At 44.8% G+C, this 26,959-nt stretch overlaps 2 protein-coding genes across 7 annotated transcripts in view; one reads left to right on the top strand and one right to left on the bottom strand.

Moving 5' to 3' along the window:
- LOC100116271 (cys-loop ligand-gated ion channel subunit 8916) overlaps window positions 1-26,959 on the top strand; it is a 45,768-nt gene that overhangs the window by 6,676 nt on the left and 12,133 nt on the right. Inside the window, exon 1 of one of the 4 annotated variants that reach the window (XM_031927805.2) lies at window positions 19,680-19,846. The exons of 2 other annotated variants lie outside the window; for them this stretch is intronic. In XM_031927805.2, the coding sequence (XP_031783665.1) occupies window positions 19,824-19,846 (23 nt within the window). In that variant the 5' untranslated portion in view covers window positions 19,680-19,823. Of the gene's footprint in view, window positions 1-19,679; window positions 19,847-26,959 lie in introns of those variants that run through there. One more of the 4 variants, XM_008205178.4, reaches the window with a different exon arrangement.
- On the bottom strand, window positions 1,640-16,138 carry LCCH3 (ligand-gated chloride channel homolog 3). Of its 3 annotated transcripts, XR_004344684.1 has the most exons (11): window positions 15,668-16,138; window positions 14,820-15,089; window positions 13,984-14,093; window positions 13,188-13,255; window positions 10,431-10,576; window positions 9,130-9,287; window positions 8,118-8,402; window positions 7,275-7,508; window positions 6,726-7,006; window positions 5,979-6,566; window positions 1,640-5,888 (listed from the first exon to the last, which is right to left on the bottom strand). XR_004344684.1 is itself a non-coding variant. In XM_008205080.4 (10 exons), exons 2-10 carry the CDS (start codon window positions 14,921-14,923, stop codon window positions 6,414-6,416), a joined length of 1,539 nt encoding a protein of 512 aa, XP_008203302.2. In that variant the 5' UTR covers window positions 14,924-15,089; window positions 15,668-16,138; the 3' UTR covers window positions 1,640-6,413. The 3 variants fall into 3 exon arrangements, 2 of the variants coding, with proteins under 2 accessions (XP_008203302.2, NP_001234895.1); XM_008205080.4 differs by having other exon boundaries at window positions 1,640-6,566; NM_001247966.1 differs by lacking the exons at window positions 1,640-5,888; window positions 15,668-16,138 and having other exon boundaries at window positions 6,414-6,566; window positions 14,820-14,923.

Here is a 26,959-nt window from a genome sequence, read left to right as displayed (position 1 = left end):
TCGGGCTAATCGCCCTCTTCAGATAATGTCCGCTCCCGATAATTGTCTTCTCTCTGCGCGTGTGTACCTACTAAATACCGCCGGTGTTATACTTATATAGAATAGACGCGAAGTAGGCATGAGTATTATGCTTTGGAAAAGTCGCGTGAGACTGCTTTCTTTAGCCCCGGAGGAGCTGCAGGTCTTCTTCAAATACCAGAATCAGTTCCATCCTTATCAGTTCTATTGTAACTCCATGAATATAGGCCAGCGATGTTTTAACACTGCGATGCTCGGCGCGGGCGAGTTTTGGTTTTAAGATAATATAAATCGAATAGAGATTAAGCGTGTTTGTAGATGACGGGGGTCGTCGTTTACCACATTTTGCAGCTTTTGTGTACAGGCCTGAAAGTGGAATGACGACACTTGCCATCCTGCAGGTCGTCGGTATTGTTCTTGAATTAAACTTGAATTAAATCGAGGTTTTGAGCGAAGAGGCATCGTGTTGTAAACCAATGATTGCGCGCGTATCTTGCACTATACTCGATGCGCTTACATCATGAGGATTTTCGCGCATAACCATGCAAAATATTGACAAATCAAGCTCGCCACAGTCAGCAATAATCTTTTAGGAGTGCCTGTTTTTGTTTATCTGCAATGCAAGTGACTAAGAATGAGTCAAACGCGTAATCATAAATCGAAGTATATATGTGAGCCTTTGTTTATGTTTTCGTTCAATATTGTAAAGCGTTTATCTGTGCACATGTCTTTTTATCCCGAACATAGTTCAATGATATTTGATTGATTTCGAAATTTCGAGTTCTATTAACGATTCGCTACCTTACGTAATTCCGATTATCGTTATCGTTGTTTGATTAAGTAATTGGTTCACTACGTTATGCGTTGAATCTGAAGATTGCCATTCTTTCTCGCAATTGAATTAAAAATCAATCAATGAATATATCCTTTTTTTAAATCTTGGATGTCTATGATATTCGAGAAGCTTTTACTATACAGCCATTAAAAATAACACCTATACAGATTACGTCGCGGAAAAGTTCATTATATTAATCGGACTAAAATTTCCATTCTTATGTCTCGATCCTTGCTCACCCGTTACGCGTAATAGTTTGTTTGATTTTCCAGAACTTTCAATGCGATTACAGTATCATCGTATAAAAGGGTATGATGTTCAAAAATTCAAAAAATCTCTTTACCCACCATTGCAATGATTTGGCGGCAAAATAACGCGAATAGTATAACGAAGACTTTGTTTGCGACGACTTATCTAAATTGAAGTAATTCGCTAAAAAGGCAGCGCACGCGCGCAATGCTTTGATTAGGCCTAATCTTATTTTTGTTGATGGAGTTTATTTTCTAAAACGAATAATGTGCGTCAGTATAAGAAGCACCATAACAAGGCAAACTATTGCAGCTCTATTATAACACTGTCGCAATAGAGGCGAATTGTTTCATGGGACACATCTCACAAATACTACATGACTATCTTCAAGGTCCTTGATTTTCGTACTATCAAAGCGACACATTAACGTCATAATAGTTATCAGTTGCCTCGCAGGGTGTAATATATATATATATCTAACTACGATTCGGCTCTTACTTTGTATATAATACGATACACAACAATCAACTGATAAAATAAGGAAGCGTATCATTTTTAATACTTATTTGCATTATCTATAAAAGAAAAATGATAAGATAGGGCAATAACACTTGGACAGCTTTTCCTCTTGCAGAATTTCTTCGTTTTATTCTTAACCTCTCAATGCGCTTCTTCAATTATACGAGCTTTAAAAGTCTATTTACAAAGTCGCAGTGTGTGGTGTTTCATATAAATTAAAATTAAATCAAATAAGTTTTTAATGTTATTAATATTTTTTTGTTAATTCGTACGATAACTCTTCGGATATCCCGACGCGTGAATACATTTTTGAATTATTCACGTGCAGGTATATAACGCTTCGCAGATACTTGTTTAGTTCGACGTTAAAACACAAATACACTGTTTATACTCTAGGCGTCAAGAGGTCTCTTCTCTAAAATCGCATATATAATATTTTTTTCTTGTTGTTAGTTAAGGTATATTCATCGACCCATACACTCGCTCGCGCTTTATCTTTTATACACACCCTTAACATCGATAGATCTTTTGTAAATATATACTTTATGTATGTTTAAAAGTTCTCGTAATCGGACGTCGATTTCTTTTCACTTTGGTCTACCGAACACAATGATAAGTGATCAATTATATATATTTTTTTTCTCTCGATGATAAAATTCCTCTATATTATAGCGCTTCTCGGATTATTTCTGCTGATTATTAGGTTCTTATTTTCTTCTAAGCGTATTTTAGATTTCTCATTGTTTTGTGCTGCCTTTTTTGTTTTTAGATTGTTCGCACTTATTTCGATATATATTTTTTTTATTATCGCTATTATATATTTCTCGTCGAAACAGGATATTATATGCTTTTCTTATTATAATTTCGAACAACACCTTTCTGTATGTTAAACACACCTTGAAAACTAATGGTTTCGGTGTATTATCTATTTGTGACAATGTTTGCGACGATCAAGTTCTCTTTCGCACTTGAGAAGCAACGATAAGAAATTTAAAAAAAATCGCATTATTGGTTATAAATGCACAATATTCGAAACAGAATTCACAAGCTGGAAGCATGTTAATAGGGCGAAAGAAAGTTCTATCTGAAAACGGAAAACTCAATCGCAATATATCTAACGAGGTTATCGGAATACGCGAAGTCTCATTTTCTCTAGTTGCTCTACTAAAAATATTCAGAGCAAAATGCATGTCACAGTTCGAACCGTTCAGCTGACGTGAATATTCAAATCATTTGTTTTTGTAACAATTTTTAAGCCTTATATAGCAGGTTTTAAAACAGACCCAAAACCAACTATATACATCGAGCTAATTTTGTTTATCTTACTATGCGAAAACGATAATTTACACGATTACACTGCAACAAAGAGCGCTTAGAAGCATTTATCGTATTTAGTATTAAGCATATTTAATTTCGCAGTTCGCCGCAAAATAAAAATGCATAAAGTTCTTCAACATTATTCTTGCAAATAAAAAAAATACGAGTATACGTAACGCAAGCTTTTATAGAATTGCAGCATCAGATTCCTCTAAAATTCTCCGAGTAAACATATGAGACATCGGGTAAAATCCGTAGCAGAATAATACGCAAAAGCCAGAAGCGATCGCGAATACACTGTATGGCTTTGAACACACACATACTCCTCCGCGTTAACTGCATATCGTAAACAGTGCGCGACAAGTTTAATAGATGCTTGAAAACGTAAGAAGAAGCGCAGTCAACAGCTCCATGCGCTTATTGATCGTTCGGACGAGCCAAGTACATGTGCGCCTATCTATGTTGGTAACCGTACAGATAAAGTAATCATTATTATCTCTCGCGGTGAGGCTTGAGAGAGAAGCGAAACGATTTAACATGGGCGTTAGGAGCATAACGGGGGAAGAACAGAAGAAAGGCCGAAAATGACGATATTGTAATGTAGCTCTCCTGGTGCGCGACTATGTATGACGTACCAGACGTGTGTTTGTGTGTGTATGTGCAGTACCGCATTTTCGCTTAAATTTTCCTGTCTTGCGTTCGCGGTTCACGGCCAACAGTTTAGGCTCGATTAGGAACATATTGTCGTTCGCCTTTTTTCACTTACTTTTTCTCTTTCTTTCTATTATACTGCGCTTTATACTCGAGTGTAAGCATTCGCAACGTACGATAGATCCTTATGTGCTAACCTACTCGTACAACTACGATGGGGTAAAGCTATTTTGTTATATATAGACGTCTCGCTTCAGAACTTTGAGTCCTGCGAATTTCGAATTTCATCGAAAAGTATAGGTTTTTTTTTGTTTCTCTTCCTGTATTCGATGGCATTGGTTTGTCTCGTGAAACTAAATAGACGTACGTGTTTTTAAGAAAAAATTTAGTGGAGTAAAATGATATATTCCGCGTCAGATTGTTGAATCGTTCGGCTCAATTGCTATTTTGATTTGAAATCTTTAATGCCAACCTCCGAGGTGTGATTAACTAATATATATATATATATATATAAGGTTTTAAAACACGTATGCCTTTTGTAAGTAAAAAAGACTTTCATGTATAGATTTGAAATTTCAGCCCTACTAACAAACATTTGGCATCGTACTTAACACCTTTCAACACAAACGTTATTAGTAAATAATTTTCAGTATAATCTCCATCAAAAGTTGTATAATCTTTGTAAAAATGTAAACCCTACAATAAACTTCGGAATTTTCTTATAAAAATTTATCGATCTTGAAATTATTCTTCTCCTATATGTATGATATCATTAAAAATGCAAGGTTTCGAATACACGATGTAATACACATCAGCAACCATGACAACACAATGCTTTATAATTACTGTACTTGAACATTTCATATGACAAATCACATATACCTGTTTCTAATGAAAAGCTGTCGTTATTCTTCCACAAGCATATAAACAAAATCCTACGTTTGTTTCTCACTAATTATTGACACACAAGTGAGTTTTCCGGTTACTCTTACAAAATTTTCTGCTACTATACATAGATACCGCTGTATATTTGAAATTTGGTTAGTTAGGGATTCGTCACTGTGATTTGGCACATATAAATAAAACTGTTTTCATTATGTATCGACATCCAAATGAAGCAATGAAATGCTCATATGCGTCAAAGCTTTTATATATTGTTCTCTAGACGTACAATTCTGAAACGAGTCGTTTTTTATTTTCATTAAATATTCGTTCATCGATTCTACGGTTTTTTAAAATCTGAGTATTTTTGTCTTTCATGTACTTTTTTTTAACGACACATCAATATTCGCGAACGACGCGATAATTGTTTCTTATGGCAGCTTTTTAATCAGGGCTGGATAAAAAATACTCTTTGACAGCTGAACTTTCGATTTCGAAAGTGTAGTACTTTTTGATTAAGTCAGATTCGATCGACACACCGTAAATCTGCGATAAATGAAATATATTGTTCAGTGAAATTTTCTTTGCTAACTCGGCAAAACAAATGAAAAGAATGAAATGCTTGATAGCAATAAAAAGCTTCTCCATAAATCTCATCCGAGTTTCAATATAAGTATATAACGCTATCGTAAGAAAAAGAAAACCGTCGCGCTATTATTACACACATCGACACTTGCTGAATCGAGTTATTGCGACTTTTCATTTATCGGAGTATGTAGGTTTGCATTTTATTCAGCATTCTTGACACACGTATTACGATCGAATCATTCAATAAATGAAATCAGCGTGTGCCGATAGCTTATCTTTATAGGCTCGAGCCCCCTTGCTTGTATTACACGCTACTATTTGGAAATAACAATAGTGCCTTTCCCACTGCTCGCCATTTCTTTTTTACATTCGCAAAGCAGCTTGAACAACATTGTGTCTTTTATGCATAGCGTTCAAGTTTAGCTCGAAGGCGAAAAATTCAGCTGTCAAACGGTATACGGCGAGTCATCGCGACCTGCTCTATTATCAAATCAATTATAATAATAATTGAGTACTTTCGACATACAACATGCGCACACTTGCGTCGTCGTCGTGCAGTGTCCCGTATAACATTATGCGACTCGTCGGGCTTCACTTTTTTTTAAAACATTATTTGCTTTAATTTTTTCTCTTTTTTTATTAAATACATAAGCGAAGGGCCTTATATCCGCTTCTTTAGATACAGACTTGGACAACTCTCGTAACGCATAGAACTGGCCCCTGATATACAACTATACGACGTGTTCCCATATCGTTTCATAATATAAGCTTCTCGATCGCCGTCCGTATCACCTCGATAATTTTTCTTCGAGCTTCGAGCGCATCGTACCTAAAAAGCAAAACTCGAATTATTTGTACTATTTGTATATATCGTGTGCACTTGAACTCAGTCACCTCGACAAAGCAAAAAGAGACATACTCGCCTCGGCCTTCCGGCACAGCACAACAACTGAAATTTATGGTTCCGATGGCCTATCGAACGAGCCTCCGACTGTAATAATTCATATATAAGTACGCATCTCGAAGCTTCGAAGAAAAATCACCAAGGATTCGTATCTCTTCTCCAATCGTCATCGCACCAGTAGTGTAAAGCAGCACACGATAAGCAGCAGGAAACACACACTCCATTAGACGAGCTCATCGCCTTATCAGAAAGTTCGTTTCTCCCTCCCCGCAACGCGCATTTATTATTTTTTTTTTTTTTTTTTATGTATTCGTACACAATAGCCGAGGTTACATATGCTCGCGTTTCGAAACTCGAGATAAGTAGGCGACCCCACGTGTGCGACACTCTCGGCGTATCAGTATACGTAACGAGTACAACGTATATGCGTGTAGCTTCCTCTTTTTCGGCTCACAGCACGTAGAAGATCCAGTAGCCGGCGTTGAAGAGCATGAAGCTCACGGGGAATATGATGCGCGAGTACTTGTCGATGAGGTTCACATCCTTGATCTTGGGCATCGAGGCCTTCAGCACCGAGGCTCCTCGCTTTATCGCGTGCAGGACCTGCGGGAGTTCAGATGTTGATTATTATTGTTAGTTGAAAGCTTATCATCGCCGTCTTGAATTCATTCGCCTACTATTATACAGAACACTTGTAGAGCAGAGATGGCCTCGCGCGTTTGTCAAAAATTCCGCGGTATATCAATAGAGCAAGCTTTCTACCTTCGGCCTCTGATGCCGAGTGCCCCGATAACGCAGTCCAGGACTCTTGGCGTGGGTGCTGTATCCCGGCGGCCTTGAGATCCTGAAGCTCGGTGGGAACTTTCCGGGGTCGTGAAGCTGGTCAAGCCTCGCTCCCGAGGACGACGGTCCGCCGGGCGTCGCTGCGCCCGACGCCAGACCCGATCGATTTCTGATGCTGGGCAGCGGCGATAGTCGCAGATCCTGCAGCTCGATTATGTCCGCGTCGGTCGAGCCAGGAAATGGGGAGCTCGCTTTGCTTCCTGCGAGATTATTATTATTATTATTATTATTATCATATAGCTATATTATACTTTGCTGCGGCTGCAATGCAAGCGGAGCTTGACGTTTCTATTCTACAACCGATAGAAGATCGCGCGAGGAAAAAGCGTATGCGATGGAAAATCTGCGCGTGTGCAGGAGCTTGCGGGCAATCGAGGCAATTAGCAGGCTCGCGAGCTCTTTCAGCCTCGAGTCTCTCTCTCTCGCTCTCTCTCTCTCTCTCTCTCTCTCTCTCTCTTTCTCACTAACCAGTCTTTGAAGAGCAGATGGTTTTTTTCTCCTCGGTCTCCTTCTTCTTGCTCTTCTTTTTGGCCCTGGCGCCCCAGTACGTGTAATTAACGGCCGCGTACTCGAGCAGCGCCGCGAACACAAAGACGAAGCACATGACCAAGTAGATGTCGATGGCTTTCACGTAGCTGATCCGCGGCAAAGAACTCCTCACCCCCGTCGATATCGTCGTCATTGTCAGCACGGTCGTTATGCCTGTATGTAGAGAGAGAGAGTTGTAACGCTATTGTCCTTTCGCGCATTGGATTCCCTTTTGGTCCGAGCTGCGAATATTCAGGCTCATTGTCATCCGACGCGAGAAAAATCGATGTGCGTTACGCCGAGCGTGAATATACAGCATCTCGAAACGTGTAAGTGCTTGAACTGGTTAGACGAGAGCAAAGTTCTATTGTATGAATTAGCTCGTTTTGAAAGGTGAAGCGTAAAGTGTATCTGGGTCAATTTGCAAACTGCACGAAGCGTTTAAGAAGTTCGTCGGGATAAAGTAGATGGATTAGGAATTAAGTCGAGAGGGCCGTGAATTAATTTTTCAAAACTTGGAAGATTTTGGAAGGCTGCAGGTTTCCAAAGTGAGTCTGCGCATAGGCAACGAGTCCAAACATTCATAACGAACTTTGCGCACGTTTATATTTGTCCTCTCCCTCGGATGAAAAATCCCATATCCCCTCGGAGAGACAGAGAGGGAATTCAATCTCGCCTCGTTCTTTCATATACAACACTGTACACTCGAGACTCGCCGGGTGTACAGCGCATATAGATACCTCTCTGCAATCCAAACAAAATAAAAGCTGCATATAAGCTCACCGAGAGCGACGCGTGCGCTGGTCGCCTCGTGATTGATCCAGAAGCTGACCCAGCTGAGCATGACGATGAGGATGCTCGGCAGATAGGTCTGGAAGACGAAGTAGCCGATGTTGCGCTGTAGCTTGAAACTGAGCGACAGCCTCTGGTAGATGCCAGTCGCCAACTTCTCCTTGCGGTCGTTCGTCTCGTAGCCGATTATCGTGAATTGGGGCAGCTTCGCCTCGTCGACGCCCCGTACCGGCGTCTCCTTCCACGACATCACCACGTCCAGTACCGTGTAGCCGTCTGTGCAGACACGTACACACTCGGGGGATAAAATGGCCCGAGAGAGAGATAGAGAAAGAGAGAGAGAGAGAGAGAGAGAGAGAGTCGTTCGTTCCGCCAAATTTACGACGAATCGCCAAGTAAGGAGCTTTCGCCGCGGATTATTGCGCTCGGCGCTCTTTTTCCGAGCGGTTGGCTCTTTTTTCGAGGAGGTATATATATATATAATCGCACGCGTATTCGATTCTCTATCTCGGCCTCGACCGAGCGAACATTTTTTCACTATAATCGCCCATTATAAGCGTACGTACGTATAATCAGCGAAATTACGAGGGACCCTCGCTGCGGTAATCCGATCGGCCAAACTATCCGTATGATATATAGGTTACCCGCATAATAACAAAACGGCGAATAGATTACGCGGTTCTGCGGTCGTTCCTCGTCGGATCAATCGTCGCGACGCGCTTATCCGCGCGCTCCACTCGGTATACGCGCGGCCCTCTTTTCAGCCTTTAAATACGCGAATTATGAAATAACCCGAGACAAAGTCAATTAGTCGCTTTGAAAACGGCAGAGCATATCTCAGAGCTAGTAAGTATTAAGGCGCACGTGTCTCGGAAGCAATTTCCTTGGAAATTCCGGAGAGTCATGCAGCGCGCAGTCGTATATAAGCTCGGAGTAACCCATCGGGTAAAACAAGATAAATGGCTGTACACGGTGGAGAGAGGTGATGTATATACGAACGTACAGCTCTCGATTTCGACGGTGCAGTTCTGCGAGTCGAGTGGGTAGTAGTGCAGGTCCATCATGCAGGCCAGCGTCGTGGTGAACCTCATGCCGTAGGTGACCGAGCCGTCGCCCGCCAGTCGCACGAGCTTGTTGCGCTCCGTCACGTCGTGCAGGAAGCTGCAAAACGTGCGTCTTACAAGCTTTCTCTCTCTCTCTCTCTCTCTCTCACGTTGGATTATACGTGTGTATGTGGACAAAGTCTCATGTGGGTACGGAAGGAATGATCGAAGGAGGATGTCGGTGATTGTAGCCTGTGTATTATTTATTTTCATTCGTTGACTATAAAAAATCTTGTGCTTTCCGGAAAAAAAAGTTATGAGCGAACTCGCTGAGAAGTGTATACTCGAAAATAGGTTGATTTCAAAGTTTTCGCCTGTATGTCATCCAGAGAACTGCGCTCGAGGAAATAAAATTATACACCTCGTCGCGCGCTGTGCTTTCTTGAGAAAAGAGCGTTAAAATATAAGCTCGAGTGCCGGGGGTACTCGTTCAAACTACTTTTTTGCGCTTCCTCGTGCCGTGCTTTAGAGTCTAGAGCTTTTTAATAGCCTGAAGAGCTATACATAACGGGAGTATTTGCTCGGGATTAGAAAGTTTTAACGAATCAAACGTAAAAATATGCATCGCGACAAATCACGGCTAACAAAAGGACAAGCGCAGCGGCGCACTCGTCCCTGTGCACCTTACTCCCCTCGAGAGCTATACTGCCTCCTTCGGATATTAAGATATCATAAAGCAGCCGTTAATGAAGCCGCGAAGCTGCGGACGTGGAAATTCAGCAACGACGACGACAGCCGCGAGAGAACAAGCGCCGCGCATAGCCCTTCCTCCATTGACGGGAGTGAGAGGTGTGCAGCGAGGCCGCGCGCGCGCGGAGTCGCGAAACGGGGTCAGGGTGCCGAGAACCCTTGCTCTCTCTCTCTCTCTCTCTCTCGGCAACTGTTTTACACGAGTCCCGCTTAACCCACATTCCTCGAGCTCGCGAAAAGGGAGAATTGATTTCTTGCGGGGGCCGTTCGAGGGCAAGGCGATCTTTTGCCTATATATGCGCGAGGCATCGATCGGTTATGTCGCGGGTGACTCTTCGATCTTCCGATTGAATTCGCGGTGAGGGGAAGGCTTTGCTTAGTGTAACTAATGGCGCTGATGCGGTTTCGGGGGAAATTTTTTGAGTGCGCGTGATGGCTTTTAGTATAGAGTGTCGTGTTGGAAGTGGATTTTATGAAAATTCGATAACTATACCGGAATAGAACAAGTTACCTGTGTTTGTCGTTGGCGAAGAAGGTGTCCGGCACCCAGATTTTCTCGGCAAAGTCGCCGCTGAGGGTGAGAATCTCCTTTTCGTGCGAGAAAGCCAGCCTCTCGTCCTTCCAGTATTGATTGAGGTACATCGTTATCGTGTAATCCTGGGAAAATTCAAAGGTCGCCGCGCGCGGCCGGGGCTTTATTACCAGCGATTCCCAAGCGTCGGAAAAATATAGGCCGTGTATAACGTACACCCGCCGACGTCTCTATTTCCGTAAAGTCAACGTCTGCAGCGATAAGAGCGAGCTTACTTCGAAACTCCGCTTGTGTGTGTGTGTCTGTTATACTTGTACGACGTTTGCAGTAAAAACCACAGCATAAATGCGAGAACGTGACCGGAATGATTCGGTCATTTCAGAGCTTATGACACAAGTACGTAACTCTCGAAACAGACTCTTTCTTATACGCCGCGGAATAAAACTTTAATATTGAAACAAAATCCCCTACGATCGCCGTCGTGTAATAAAACTCGGAACAAGCCTCCCCCAGAAAGCTCATCGCGCCCCCCCCCCCGTCATATTCTATTTTCGCACATTGCGCAAATCTCTCGTTTGACGTAAAGACGCTCTCGCGTTTATCAACGCCTCCTCTTCTCTCTCGAGCTCAAGACGGTTGAATACATGCATTACGCGAGCGAGTGAGAGAGAGAGAGCAGCGTTTATCGGCCTAGTCATGCCGCTCTGCAGTGATATCGCATTCCCGGAGGGCATTTCGTATAACACGTGTATAACAACCAACAGCTCGATAAACTGCTGAGATCCGCAGGGCATCGATATAGGTGTATCGATCGATTATATACGGATAATCGTTTCGGAATTTCGTCACAGTAAAGACACACATGTATAGAGAGCTAGATCGGATTTTATTATCGGCGCACGTGCTGCGCGCAGTTAAACTCTGGGCGTCCCCCCAATAAAGTTCCGAGATATAGCGCAATAGCGCTGTGTTTGTTGTTCGCTTTTTCAGCCGCTCGATTGCTGCAGCTGTGGCCCTAATGAGAGCTTGGTGGGCTCGACCGAACGATGCGCGCGTGTGTGGAAATACTCGTGTCTGTCAGAGCTGCTGATATGTGCGTACATTTAATTGTGCTATCGCGTCGTTGAATGACGTTATCGGCGAGGTCTCTTTTTTTCTCTGTACGTGTAGTGGGGAAATTGTTTTTTTTTCTGTCGCGATTTTTCGAGCGAACGAGATGATGAGGATGACGGGTGTATTGAGGATTTTTAATATTCTCGAGAAAACTTATATCGCTGTGATTCGATGATATCGAGTAACCCGAAAAACTAGGTTAACCCCAGGTCCGCAGCGTCTCGATAAGGCTCTCGGTATAATCTTTGCCTTTGAAGTAATCCAATCAAAAAGTAATTATTTTATGTACAATAGAAAAGTTCGATATATCGGCTCGATATCTTGTATCAACAAAGAACTCGAGATAATACATCCCCTTAAATTCAGCCTAGCCCACCTCCATTTGATTACATGAAATACGTACTAAAATCCGACTGAAAACACTCTTCGATTCGAAATATCCGAAAAAACTAACAAACAAACTACTGGCTCAGTCACAATCGGCTCGCTTTGTAAGCTCGCGCGGGGAGTGACAAAGGCGCGTGCCCTGTGATGCAGAAAACACGCGAGGGAGAAGTTCAGAGAGCAGAAAGTTGCACATAGAGATCGGGGAATATTTTTCTCCTCACTCTCGCGCTCGCCGCGAGTTTACAAATTCACGGCCAGAGAGCGAGTTGAAAGTGGATCGAAAACGGCCCAAGTGCCAGTTTAGATTGGCTCAATTATCGGATTAGTTTAGCTCGAATTTTCATACGAATATATAGCTCTATTCGGTGCTCTTTTTTTTCACCTCCGCATGCGAGGATCTAATTTCTTCGCTGATTCGAAATCCACTTTATACGATGGGGAGCGGAGGATACACAGTTTAACCATTTGCGAAAAGCGCGTGCCTTAATTTTCCCGAGTGCGATTCTTTTTATTTGTTCCTTCGAGCGCTCGAAATATTTATTGCTAGTTGGGTAAACAGGAAGATTCGCGAGGGCTTTGAGAAAAAAATAACGCGATGCTCGATCGAGTGAAAAGTGAGCAGCTCTCGTAGTCGAGATGTCCCGATAGTTAATCTGTTTATATAATCTTTTTCTCGTATTTTTGTGAGCTATAAGTCGATTTATTATTTGCGAACTGTGCGTGTTGTCCCCGTTATCTCTTATATCTCGATCCAGGTTCGGATGATAACGGTTACATAGTTCGCTATGTTGATGGATTGCAATTATCGCCGAAAAATAATAGATGAGATGATCGATTGCGATTATTAGTTATGGCCTTGATTTAGAACGTAATATTATAAAAAGTGCGCGACTCCTATAAATTTATTTTGTCCTCGACTCTTTGCAGTTAAAAGCCCCCCGAGGAACAATGCGAGTATCCTTATTAATTCTTCATTCTCTGAAACAAGACGTCCCGTGTGCCGCTGATGATTTAATTAAAAACACGACAATTTTACGAAGTATCCCGCGAAATTCAGATGACACTTTCCGCTATATGTTAAACACTAAATTTTAAGGGTGTATTCTTACTAATTACTCCAACCCAATTAAGACCCTATATACATCTAACGTATAATTATCGCATTTTTTGTACGGTAACAAGTAAACACTCGCGTATTATACACAAGGCGTATGAAAAAAAAAAAATTCAGCTCACCATATTGACTTCAGAAATAGCGTCGAAACTCGCTATCGTGAGATCCATCTCAACGAACAGAGGATCGCCTGGAAAAAGAAATTGCGTTACTTGAAATATCACTATTTTCCGAAATCATACTCCGTCGCGTCCAGCCTATATCGCAGATCATCATCATCATCATCATCATCATCATCATCATCAACGTAATCAGCGTCGTATCAAAGCCGAAAGCCCGTCCGGCGGTCAATAAATCGTAAACGCTTTAATTCCACTCGTCGAGCCGTTCAATTAAAAGCGCTAATGATCGAGTGTCGCGCGGCGCTGAATAGAGCCTCCGAAGCAAATTCCATTAAGAGCATCAGCGGCTCGCGTCTATCAGCGGAGAGACCTTTGCAAGCTGTATGCATGTAGCGCTCGGAATTAGCGGTCACCCACACACGACACATCATTCCGACGCGTGGGACGGAGTTTCGATGCTTTTCTCCCATTTCATGGATATTAGAGTTCAGCGAAAAGTTCAATTTATCGATTTAAATCGCGAAAGTCTAATCAGCGCAAACGAATATTCAGGAGGATCCGTTTGCCGGCGTGTAACGCGACGCCAATTTGCCGTCGCTCGAGGTACTAACAGCCTCTTTCGCGGCGAATAACGATCACGCGATATTTTCCCGTCTTCCCACGCACCAGCTATCCGTATGTATCGAAATACCGTCAATTAACATATAAAGTCGATCGCGTGGGCGATGGCCGCAGCTGACAGATATGTGTGTGTGTGTGCAGGGCATGTGTGTAAGATATAATGCAGGAGACTTACCACCGAAATTCGGCCTCAGCCGAATATCGTAGCCGTCGAGGATCCTCGAGATCGTTTGCGTCACGTTCGCGAGCCTGTCCGATAACTCCGTCGAGCCACTCTGCAAAAAACTGTCGGCCGGATATGCGGCGATTATTATACATGACGTGCGTTGCAGCTGATCGTCGTTTTATTTATTTATTTATTTTTTTTTTTTTTCATTTATTATACGGCATTACGATGAATAAATGAAGCAGAAAGTCGAACGCCCACAATGATACGGTAATAGCCTTCTCTGATTATTCATTCAAGACACCTGTTGGAAATTGCCCGTCCGGCGATGATTGAAAAACGCGAAACGTCCTGATATTCCTAATGAGTCGCTACAAATTGGATCGCGATTATACATGCGGTTTATTGAGCTCTGCGCTCGCTTTGATTGATTTAAATTCAATTATAGAAAACTCGTTATAACATTGCTGACGTGTGCTCGATGTAGGCTAAATTTCTGATTCCGCGAAGCTGGACTTTCTTCTACGAAACTTTTCGAGAACCACATAGCAGCGGAGCTTCCGGAAAAGCTCGAGTCCTTCCAAAGCAACCCGTCGCATCTTTAAGCACTTAATACACAGCCTGCAGTCCCAGGAATGTAGGTCAATATTTTAATTCGCGCGCTTTCGTTATATACGCCGCATAGGTAAACAACGATGTAGCTCGTCGCTTGCTTAGCCGAACTGGTCCTTTAAAAGAACGACCCTCTCCCCTGAACCGAAACTCAGCCCCTCGATCTCCATATCCTCCCCCAAACAAAGAGACACGTCAGAGCAATAAAAAAAGTATATAGGATAATAACGTACCAAGCGGCCCGATGCGACAGGTCAGCGAGTGCCAGGACGATCAGGAGCGCGCCGGCGATGAGTCTGCTCGGCGAGGACTCCATAGAGGCGCTGGTCCTCGTCATCGCGCATCAGCAGCAGCCTAGCCGCCGCCGCGTCACCAGATCTGGATCAAGGTCAGAGTAGGCCGCGCAGCAGCATCACTGGCCCGCGCCTGCATGAGCTTCCGAGGAGTAGCGCCCGCGCCGGCGGACGAGCGCCAGTCAGCAGCAGCGGCAGCAGCAGCAGCATCTGTGTGTATAGCCAATCTTTCGAGATCCGCGAGTATAGCGCGCAGCATACATCAGAGGAGAGGGAAAGGTGCGCGATGCATAGGGCCGATGGACGGCTGATGTATTGGTGCGAGATAAGGAGAGCTGCGCGCGGGATGTACAGCGAGCTTTGTTCGCCAGCGCTGCTGCCGCTGATTCATTGGCCATCGATTTTTCCCGCGCGGATTCTTATATTCTTGCACACATGCAGCTCGTGCGTAGGTGTGTGTTGGCATTATCCGAGGAATTCGCTCGCGGGAACGCGTACAAACTCTCTGAGCCACGCGCGCTCAACTTTCGCGAGGAATCCGATCCGCGTATCTCTGCTATATATACACGGAATTATGCGCTGCCGAGCTCTCTGATAAAATCGATGCGCGCAACTATGCAGCGCTCGCGATCCTTCGACATTCCGGCCGTGTATAAGTAAGAGGCGCTTGGATTTTCCAAAAATATGTGCATCGACTTGCATACTAATTTTTGCGCAATCGAATTGGGCCAAAGTCGTTGCAGCAGCAGCAGCAGGTACACCCATAACGTATATGTTAAGCTCATTACCTAAGGTGAGCGCATCATCGAGCTTGAGCCTCGTGGAGAGGCCGACGACTGGAATCCTGCAGCCCGAGGCGCAGCTGCTGCAGCAGAAGCAGTCCTCTCCGAGCTGACCTTCTCCTCCACCTCCTCCGGGCGCGCGCATTATTCTTACATGTATGCGTGTATCGCACCCGCGCACAACCTGCTCTCTTTCTCGGCACTACGTCGAGCTTACGAGTGCAAGCACACAGAGCGGCCGAGAGTAAGAATCACTGCACTGCTGCTCATCGACAGTCGCGTCAGGAATGCGTTGCAGTATAGGCGCGGCAGTGCTATGCTCGACGTGGACGACAACAATCGAGCCCCAGCGGTACATCCCTCGCAAGCTCTCTCTCTCTCTCTCTCTCGGGGACGACGACGACGACGACGACGACGACGACGACGATCGAGCTGGCAGTGGCTGCTGCTGCCAACTGGGGGAGAGGGAAAGGACTCTCGCGAGAGCGCGTTCCGGGCGCCTGCGCGCCTGGACCACTCGCGCGCGTGTCCAGGAGAGCGACATCTCTCGCGCGAGACTCGACTGACAGCCCAACTATCGCTCTCTGTATATAGGGAGCTTTGTTTCTCTATACCACTGCGCCGCGAGCTTTTTAATTACCTCGCGATCGACAGGTTATTACCGCTTAGCCGCTTAACTGCCTTGTCGACCGAGAGACTTGATCGTCTGATTTATCGGGCTAAGCGCGAACAGACGTACACGCGATGATTTATCATTGAAAAGCGAGAATTCCTCTGATTTATATAGATCTGAAGATATTTCCACTGGACAAAGTAATCGAAAAATCGCGGATTGGGGAAATCTGGAGAGCAAATACGAACAGCCAGCAACTAAAACGTACACGCTCACTCGCTCGCAAGCGTCCTCCCAGCCTCAACGTCAATATACGGAGACTATATATAGCTACTTACTCCGCGTACAACTTCCCCATATGTGTGTATCACCGCAGAGGAGAGAGCACGTGCTCTCGGCCGCAGAGTAGTATAGAAACGATCTAACAGCGAAATGCGGGTCGAACTATTTACCCCTTTTTTTGCTTCTTATACCCTTCGAGTTACGTACACTACCTTTCGCGGCTGAATACGACTTTGATGAGGAGAGAGAGACAGATATATATATAAGTCCCGCTGATGAGTCCGAGACACTCGTGCATACATAGTTATATATAGTCGAGATATAGCGTATTACGCGTGTGTATAATGTAATAATCGTCGCTCTCGCATATAGGCGCGGCGCGCGAGCTGTCTCTCATACACGCGGTTATTGATTGCTTTTATTTTTTTTTTTTTCAGCCCTCGCTCGCACACTCGATTTTTTTATTCCCTCGACTGGCACTCGTTCTTTCAGCGCCGCGCTTCGATTTGCGATGCGTGATTTAATATATACTCCCTCGCGCGGCGAGTGCGCACTCGAGGCTGCCAAATGATTCTTTTTTGTTTTTTTTTTTTTTAACCTTCTTCCGGCGATAGAGATATTCCCGATAATTATCGCAGGCGATACTTTTATAGGTTTTGGTATAATGACGTATCTGATGGTCGTATCGCCGGGGGTTGACGAGGCTGATTTCGAATGTATATAAGCCGTTATTGCGATTTATTTCGTCGTTGGAAATACGCTTCTCGGGATTTACTTTTAAAAATGCGCGAGGGTACACACACACACACACAAGATCGAATTATCGCTGAAAGCCCGAACTTTTGTGTGTACGTATAACCCGCGGCTATATGCATTTTTAAACTTAGCCCTAAGTAACGAGCACTCGCCCTCCCAGCGCGATTCTCCTGAATTCATGCTCCAGATTTTCCTTCCATAAAATCGACCTCCATATATACACACACCCACACACAGACGCACAAGCTAAAAAGACACTTTCTTCCCGCGAAGGAAGCCGCCGCATTGTCGCTTATACAACGCGCTAACGCTCTACAATACACGCCCGCGAAAGAGCTATGAATTCGCCTTATTTTCCTTATTTTCCCAGCCTGGAGCCGGATTGACTGGCCGATGCTTATACTAATCAAATACACGACACCGCGTAATAGTTCATTGTCGAAGCGTACAAGTGCCTCCGCGACGTTGAAAAACCGATGGGAAGGATTATAAATGCCATTTATTTCGCCTCTCGCGGGATCTTTAACGATGATGCACGCGGCTATGTAACGGATCGTTAATACGCCGCGAGAAAGTGTATATGGGAGACGAATAAATCGGTATATCGGCTTTGACGTGCGCTCTCTTTTTTTTTCCCCTGTACGTGTGGAGCAATGGGTAATGGTGGGAAAAATTACGCGAGCGCTTGAAATACGGCGCGTGCGATAAAAGTGCGATGCACGTTTCGTGTGAACTGCACTTTTAAGATTTGAGAATACTGGCTCGCTTTATTCTGTATTTTAACCAGCATATTTATCGCCGTCAATTATCCTGATTATACTGCATTCGACTTGTGCGCTTCTGCATTAACGAAATGAATTTACGAGTGTAATTGACCGGACGGATGATGTATTACGCGTTAGAGTGGAAAGGTACAATAAAATATTAACAACGCGGCGCATTACAGTCTGTGCGGCTTAACGAAGTTTCGCAAATTGTAAATTAATATTCATCGACAATCGATCCCTCCCGCGAGCTATAAAGCTATACTCGAGTGATTAAAACCTGTGTAATCTTATACTCATCCCCGAAATTTTAAATCGACAAGAGCTACACAGCTCTCACAATTGAGTTTCAAATATTTCTCGATCTGCACAGATTCCCCCATCACCGATCCATCCAAAGGGTGGCGCTATAGATTCCAGTACAAGGTATCATGAAAAATTGCGCGACGCCCAACTGCAAGGTCAAGTAGCGCTGAAAGTGCTAAGCAAAACAACGCGTACGCGCCGTGAAATGTACGGCGATATTTTTTTTGGCACATCGCTGAACCTTTCGATTTATAGCGCGGAGGAAAATTCTAGGGATTATCGAGCAATCGCAGGATCCGGGGATGAGAAAAGTTTGAAAAATTGAATTCTTATTGTGCCTTGACAATATCCTTCTGATTTCTCATCTGGCAAGGCTCTCGGCGCTGCGGTTAACTTGATTAGAAGTACTCGTATTTATCCATATAGCGGCGTTATGTAAGAAAAGCGCAGAAATCCAGTTGAAATATTACACGCGTGCGCGCGCTAAACGTGAAAATTCTCTCGAACCGTGTGTATATACATACCTCGAGCTGTTTGTTACGATGATTATGTACATTCCGGAGATGACGAGTACGAAACAGTGTAATTTATTTCGTGATTATTTTCGAATGTAAATTATAATCGTTCAATTTAGAACAATATCGAGTTTAGGTGTATAGTTTCAATCAGAAACTATAAATACAAAATAAATCGATACACGCGGCGCAGTCCCAGTACAGTCGTCTATAAATTAATTAGACCGCGCGGTATACTTCGACAATATTATATTTGACCAATCAAGTAAAGTATTAGAGCATTCATTGCTCGTCATTAGTCGTGATTACAATCACTCCCATTCACTCGTCGCGTCCGTAATAACGTCATCAATCGCGTTACTCAACGTGTGTCGAGTCACGTAAACAAAATTGCATAATTCTTTAGGCCGCTTATTATTCGTATAACCCAAAAAAGTTCCGCTGAAAAGCCGCATCCTATTCAGCCCCTCAACGTCAATCAGCCTCTCGTGCATCAAAGCGACGCGTTACAAACCCTCGAGCATCATATCGCGCTTCTCCTCGAACGCGGAACGAAACAATCCCTCGATGCGATGAAGACGGCCAAAAAAAAAAAAAAAAAAAAGAACGTATACAGGCCCCACTACTTTTTCGGAGCTTGCGCGAGAACACACACCCACAGCAGCCCCTCTCGCTGTCTGGCAGCGAAAGAAGGCCGCTGAGAGCCGCGCGCATTCGAGAGAGAGAGAGAGAGAGGGATAGAGAGGGGATACGTAGAGCAGCAGCAGCAGCAGCAGCGACGACGGCGGCAGCCACGCGGTGCCTACACGTCTACGGGCAAATGGCTCGTCGCCGTCGAGCGACAGCTGCTGTTGCTGCTACGCCGCTACGGTGCACCTCCCGAGGATGAGGCTGACCCTTTGAAGAGGAGAAAAGGAAGGACAGCGATGGGTCTCCTCCGCTGCGTCCTGTGAGTTCACGTATATCATTATACTATATGTATATCGTAAGTGCGCGAGCATTTAATCGAGAACCGATCGCGCGCGCGCGCGCGCTGGGATTGGAGAACCGCATCGGGCCGATGAACCGATGCGCGATGAGTTTGTTTATTTTTTCCCGCGGCTCTCGGTTAGCCAGTCCCTTTGAGACGCGCGTTGCGCCAGCTGCTCTTTAAGCGGACGAGATAATCCGACCGGTAATCAGTATACACGTTGTACACAAGAGGCGCATCGCCGTTAAAAGCTCGCGCATCAAATATGCATCGCCGTCTCTCTCTCTCTCTCTCTCTCTCTCTCTCTCTCTCTCTTGGGGGATATGAGCGAGAAGCGGATATGAAAAAATCGACGACGACGATGATGGGGTGTAGCTCGCTTAATTATTCAAGCGCCTCTCGATCGCGCTTATATCTCCGAGAGTCCGGTATGGAGTGCGCGGTTTGTTTCTCCTTTTATTTTTCATCCGCCGCCTACGTGAAAACGCCGATGAATCGCGCAAGCGGCTTTGTCCCTGGCCGGCTCCATTGTAATTTTGTAGTATTGATTTTGCGTTGGACGGATGATTTTTTTCGTTCCGTTTCGTTCAGTATTCGCTTACGCAGAAGAGTACGGCGCGTGTGTTCGGCGTCAATTTTCCTCCGGAGTCGCGTGCGCTCCTTAGACGGCTGCGGCAACACGAGAGAAGAAAGACTCCCGAGCTCAAAGCGCTTCCGATTGATATTAGCGATCGACTATACTCCGCATATCTCATTTCAAGCTCTCTCTCTCTCTCTCTCTCAAGCTCCGGATGAGCTTCCACGCATTCGATAACCGCAGCGCGCGCGTATACCCGGTCATTGTTTTCTGTTCGGCTGTTTATATCGCCTCGCGGGGGTGTGGAGAGAAAAAAGGGACGCGTTGTTGTCGCACCTATGCCTCGTATATGACCTCGTTCGCGAGTAGTTTGTAGCGACGCGGAAAAGACGATACTGCTGACACTCTCTCTCTCTCTTTCTCTCTCTCTCTCTGCGGCTGTTTATCAGCTGGCATAGAGTAGGGAAGGGGGGGGGGGAGAAGAATGAGGGGATGGTGGATTTGGCTTTTAAGTTGCGGGCGCTGTGTGCAGCGGAGAGAGCAGCTGCAAACTAGTCTATTTGGGACGCGATTGAATCGTTAATTGCCGAAACCGCGAGTATCGATTTGGGTCCGCGGGCCACTGAGCGAATCGCGCGTGTGTGCTTATTGCGGCGATGGGGGAAAAATCCGAGGGGCTGGTATTACTCTATACTAGAATTATACGAGAATTCGGAGAATATGCTCCGGAGAGATTAATGCGGATTTGCCGAAAATGAGTTGGTTACGTGTGTCCGCCCTCGTGTGTTTCTGTACTCAGTAGTATTACACGGAGTTTGGTCAGACGCGCACTTTGTGCCGGCTTAATGCGCGCAATCCTCCGGCAAAACTATCCGCCGATGGGATTCGACTTAATGGAGTCTTTTTCGGATTTTCCTCTGCGCGAATATTCGCCAGTGCAAAAAAGAATATTCAATTGGAAATGCCAATCGTCGGCAGAGTGAGAGGAGATTAACCCGATTTTATACTAAGGAAATTGGCTCTTTATATAAATTTCACCCCATCGAAAGCTCTCCGTTTCTCTTAACAAAGCCGAATCAAAATTCGAAAAAAAAAACGGTCGCGCCCGACGTCAAAGAGCTCGCGCACTGCACCCGCATCGAAAAATCGGACCTATACGCAGCATTCGTTCTAATGAATTGATTGTTTATGGAAACAGGCGCGTGAGAGAGTCAACTATATATATATATATACAGTCTTCCATTCGCGTCGCGCGCGACCTCGTTTACGCGCGACAATCGCGCCGTGTGTTTTCGCGCGCGCGCGCGCGCGCGCATCGACGTGCACAGTCCAGATGATATAATTATAAACGCGCGAAGGGAGTTTTGTTATATTTTCAGAGCGAGAGAAAAGCGATGAATTATACACAGCGGAAGGGAGTTTTTTCGGGAGCGTTTTTTGAATTTCCCGCGCGAGGAAGAAGAGATAAGGGATGTGTATATTTTTAGACGCGTGAAAATGACGACCTCCTTCGGAGAATGGACGCGGACGTGTCTCTCGCGGTGGTATAGGTTTCATTAGGAGTAAATGATTTCGAGTGTACAGCCTATTTACGACTTGACAGATGGTTTTAGGTCTCTTATATAAAAATGTAGAATAAATGAAAGGAATCCTGAAAGGTATACGCGTATCTCGTCGTGTGCTTTGATGCGCAGATCGCGACGAGGGGGGAAAGAAAAAAAAATCCCGTTTTGAATTTAAAAGCGACGTTGTTCCATAGCTGCTATACGGATACACGAGACGTATCTAATTTAATGAGCACTTTATATTTACGATACAAAAATGATGTCGTTAATGTCCGCAAGTTTCCTGTGCTTCGATTACATCTTCTCGATTACTGATGTGTATGGCGGATCACTCGATTTTATTCTGTTACACAGTGTTTCCCCTTCTAGCAACATAACGAACTGCGCACTCGATCTTTTGAATGAAATATTTTTACGCCGCGCATAAGCCTCCGATCAACGGCGTTTATAAGCTGTATACGCACATTTTAAAGCGCAGCTCGTTTTCACGCTGATGAATATTTCATATAATGAAAATTTCTCTACTGCAGCATCTTTTTTTGTCAGCAAACATCCGCCAGCAGCGCTGTTTTATCGCGGAATTTATAGCCTTTCATAAACGCGTCAGTGTGTAAGAGCTCGAAATTCGTAAATAAATCGAAACAATAAACCCGAAAATTCGCAGGGGGTCGAATAAAAGCCAATTATATAAGGAATTGCAATACGTGTAAACGCGAATCTCGAATAAATTCAACTCGATATGTCCTTGCAGTGTATAAATTTACACGAGACCGATGAAAAAGTGCTTAAAAAGCTAGTTAAACTTGGCTAGAAGGGACGAGCTACGTGGACCGCGTGTGCGAGTATATAGATACGTGCTCCGTGTATCAATCACGCGTCTGTCGCTCGCCGACGTTATTCGGCTACTTGTCGCACGGAAATATATTAGAAGCATCTGCTGTGCTCGAATAACCATTAAATCTCGGAATCAGCCTCGCCTATGAGCGAACTCCTTTTCCGCCAAAGTGTAGGAGTCGCGAATTTCGAAAAACGCGGCGTTTAAAGTTTTCTCGCTCCATTAGAGCGTCGAGTGCATGAGCTCCTCTCGATATACTCCCGTGAATTCTTCGATACGCGAGAAAAGCGCAGCTCTCTCCTCTCAACTTTCCGAAATTCGAAAAGATTGATACAGCGAATGATTCGCACTCACCCCAAAGTTTTATCGCCGTCAATTACGTGCCCCGCTACGTCTTCGGAAACGTCGCGAAATTATTAAGCCGAAAGTTCGCGCAACAGCTACTTCACTTATTTACCACGTGTGTGTGTGTGTGTGTGTGTGTGTGTGTGTGTGTGTGTGTGTATGTGACAAAGCGAGAAAATCACGAGGCAATAATTGATTCGACCGCAGAGCAGTCGGTACAGGTATATACACTTTGTTTCGCTTTTTTCCCGCCGTTAATGTGTATGAGGAATCGATTGCCGCGGATTTAGAACGACTGTAAGATTGGAAAGTTTACGACGAGCTGCAGCGCGTAACGTAGAAGCGCAATTTTATTCGCTGTCGGCGCGCGAGATAGAGGCTGATTGAATTTGGCAGTGCGAAGAGGATGCTATGCTAATGCGCAAACCGGAGATTTTTACTGCGGCTGCGAGAGAGAGAGAGAGAGAGAGAGAGTTTAGCGCTAGTTTGAAGCTCGATTCGGTTATGGAGTTCTGTATATGATTTACGAGAAAAATTAGGTCGGTGGTATATAAGTGTGGATCGATGTAACGGTTAAGGTTCAAAGGGAGAACTGGCTCGTTAACGCTGAAACGTTTCTCGCGCTCGACTGGGCGATTTTTCAGAAAAAGTCAATCAAAGGAATTCAATTAACTCCGTGTGCACTACACTGAGTAACCCGATGTATAGCAATATCGTGCGTATAGCCGACGCGGCAGTATAAGCGAAGCTCGATTTATCTCCATCGATAGGACATAATTTGACTGTCAGAAGGGAGAGAAAGAGAGTTTTAATTTCCTTTGGCTAATATAACACCGGCGATATTAGTTTCGGTTAAGCAATTTGTAAATGCAAATGCGGCAGTCCGATGTGTATATACCGGCAATAATTAGGAGCGCACTGCAGTCGGAAGTACACTTTGTTTCGCTGCATTAGTCGCTTAATGAAACGTCAATCAGGAGAGACGGATTGAGAGATTAATTAATTTTTGATCGCGGACTTTAAAGAGTAGTACCTATATGCACGCGTTGTCGATGACGTTTAGTGCGTACGTTGATCTATTAATTGCTGTCGTCGAGTTGTTGGCGTCGATGGATTAAAAAATCAAAAACAATTTTTTTTTTTCGCTATCTACATACTCAGCTGTCGTCGAATAAAATCTGCCGGTAAGCCCACGGAGACAGTTTGAAAAAAAGTACACGGGGTCGGCGCTTCATCAATTAAACGTCAGATACGTAGGATCCTGTAAAACCTTATCTCCCCTCGACGATCGCTTACACCGCTGCCTACTTTGCATGTGACGAGCAAAAAAAATATATATATATGTATAGGTAAACACACACACGTCCGAAATGCACTCTCAATCAGCGATGCGATTTCCCCAGCGATCGCACAATCAGGATAATTCAATCGCCTTCTCTCTCTCTCTCTCTCTCTCGAGCAGCGAAAAAAAAATCGCACACGACTTCGAAAAAAAAGAAAATTCAAGCATACGAGAAAAATCCCCAGAGATTGAAAAATCTATTAACAGAGTCAGTATATCGATACTGGCGAATAAAACGAAAAACCGGCTTGAAAGCCCATCGACGGCTATTAATGAGGACCAGCTGCAGTGTATAGGCGAGAGCCGATTTAAATTTAAACCCTTTTTTTTCCTCGCGCGCTTTTTCGCGCCAAGGCCGAAACGCAAACTTCCGGCCCGGCGAGCTGCAGCTTCCGGTATTAACTTTTGCTGGCTGTGCGAGAGGGGAAAAAAATTAAAAGCGACGTACGGGCCGTGTGCAGCTCTCTGTTTTCCTTTTTGTCTAGTTTCTCTCTTTCGCCAGTGTATATCTCTCTCTAGAGCTTGGTCTATGTGCTTTACGCGCGCGACGTGTCTATCCGTCTGGCTTCGCGTGTACGTCTGTGTGAATTGTGTTTTTTTTTTCTCGCCGCCGCGAGAGGAAATAATTATTTTTTCTACGTTTTTCCGTGTGAATATTAAAATTTTTGTTTGCGATAGACTATACTTCTAATTAAATTTACTATACTATACTCCCAATTCTCCGAAAGAGAAAAACAGCGCATCGGACGAGAAAAGTAATAAAGCAGATATTAAAGTACACGATCGACGTTTTTCCCTGTCCGGCTGCAACGTCAACGACGCGATAAAACGTCACAAAGGAGCAGGAGCTTAGCAAAGGCTTCTTATGATTAAAATCATCGATCTCCTGCGCCGTCTCTCCCAATTTCTTATCGAAAGCTCTCCCTCGAAATCTAGCTTTGTCTCAATTTTCGATAAGCTTCCGCGCAAAGGGCGTCTGACCACAGCCCGACCCTCTCCACTCGTCCTTTTCCAGGACATTCACGAAATTCCCTGCGAATTCAATGCACCCCCATCGGCAATTCAAACACACGTGAAAAAGCCAGTAGTCACTAATTCGTATCAGGCCAGCCTTAACAAGATAGCCCTGCGGGACTCGGTATAACAGGCCGATCGCGTGTCCCCTACTCTACGCCGCCGGAATCTCATCTCTTCTGCTCAGCGAAAGAGCAGCAGAGGCGACTTTCCGCTGTTAAAAGCGCAGTGTGCGCCGGGCACGTCTCTCTCTCTCTCTCTCTCTCTCTCTCTCTCTCTCTCTCTCTCCTCTCGTCGTCGGTATAGGCCGTTATTTACGAGGCTGCGCGAAAGCGAGAAACCGTGTTCTCTTCCTTCCGGACTCGAAGGTGGGTCGATGATTTCGAGGGTTGTTCCGTGTGCGATTTTGGGAGTGTGAGAGAAGTTCTGTAGCTGCCCCCGCGGGCGATCGCTTTCGAAAATTGCAAGCTCGGCGTATATTGGCGAGCGATGTACGCCCTGCTGTGTATCGGTTAGAGTCGATTTGGGAGTTATTAGGGAGGAGGTATTGCGCGGCTGTGGGAGTGTAATGAGTGTTTGTTTTGGCGCGAGGAACTTTTAAAACTAGTGGCTAGCTTCGGACGCGATTTACGCGGTTTTCGAATCGATTTATATAGAAAAAAAAGTTCCAAACACACGACAGCAATAAAGCGAGTCGTAATCCGACACGTCCCCCCCCCACCCCTGTACCGGTCGATAGTAAAAGATAAAGATTACCGCAAGCTGCTCGACTCATGTGTGCCTCGGCTGGAATCTCAGTCATAAAAATCGATTGCCCCTTGCTGTACTAGATGCCTCGAATAAATTCCAAAACATCTGGAAGTTATAAGGGACCATCTGCAGTACACACAATTTCTAGAGAGAAAAAATCTGCATGAAACAATTTCGAAAAAGCGATCGCTCAGCTCGTCCAACACTCAACCTTCTCCCAGCCACTCGTATCTCTCTCTCTCTCTCTCTCTATTAGCAGGAAACGGCGAGAAGGTCGAGTGAAGGAATCGAGACTGAGGCCGAGCAGTATCAGCTGTAGCGGGGGAAAAAGAGAGCCGATAAGCGCGACAACGACGCCGCGAGAGTTATTGGCGCAAGCGCGCTTATAATCGGTGTACACGATGTACCAACGTCCTAACGAGAGCGCAGCCCTCGACAGCTTCTTCATCTTCTTCTTCTTTCGGAGTCGCGCTGCTGCATCAGCTCCATAGCCTCCGGGGCCGCCGCCGCCGCCGCCGCGACACCCAGCAACTTTCAATCGAGGATTCGCACCAATACACGTTTATACGTTATATGTATATACAACCACGAGAGTTTAATATACATGTACGTTCCGAATCTATATACACGGCGGAGGCAGATGCGGCCTGCGGTTCCCGAATCG

Source organism: Nasonia vitripennis, chromosome 3, assembly GCF_009193385.2.
Source record: "Nasonia vitripennis strain AsymCx chromosome 3, Nvit_psr_1.1, whole genome shotgun sequence".
In the NCBI taxonomy this organism is placed as follows: Eukaryota; Metazoa; Arthropoda; class Insecta; order Hymenoptera; family Pteromalidae; genus Nasonia; species Nasonia vitripennis.
This window is presented reverse-complemented; position numbering and strand designations above follow the sequence as displayed.

Bases quoted from the DNA above. Each gene is read 5' to 3' on its own strand.
- LCCH3 (XM_008205080.4), bottom strand. From the start codon at position 14,923: ATGACGAGGACCAGCGCCTCTATGGAGTCCTCGCCGAGCAGACTCATC. The intron at 9,288-10,430 runs GTAACTTGTTCT...CACGTTTTGCAG, and splicing joins TTCGCCAACGACAAACACAG to CTTCCTGCACGACGTGACGG. The intron at 7,509-8,117 runs GTGAGCTTATAT...CTCTACATACAG, and splicing joins CAGCGCACGCGTCGCTCTCG to GCATAACGACCGTGCTGACA.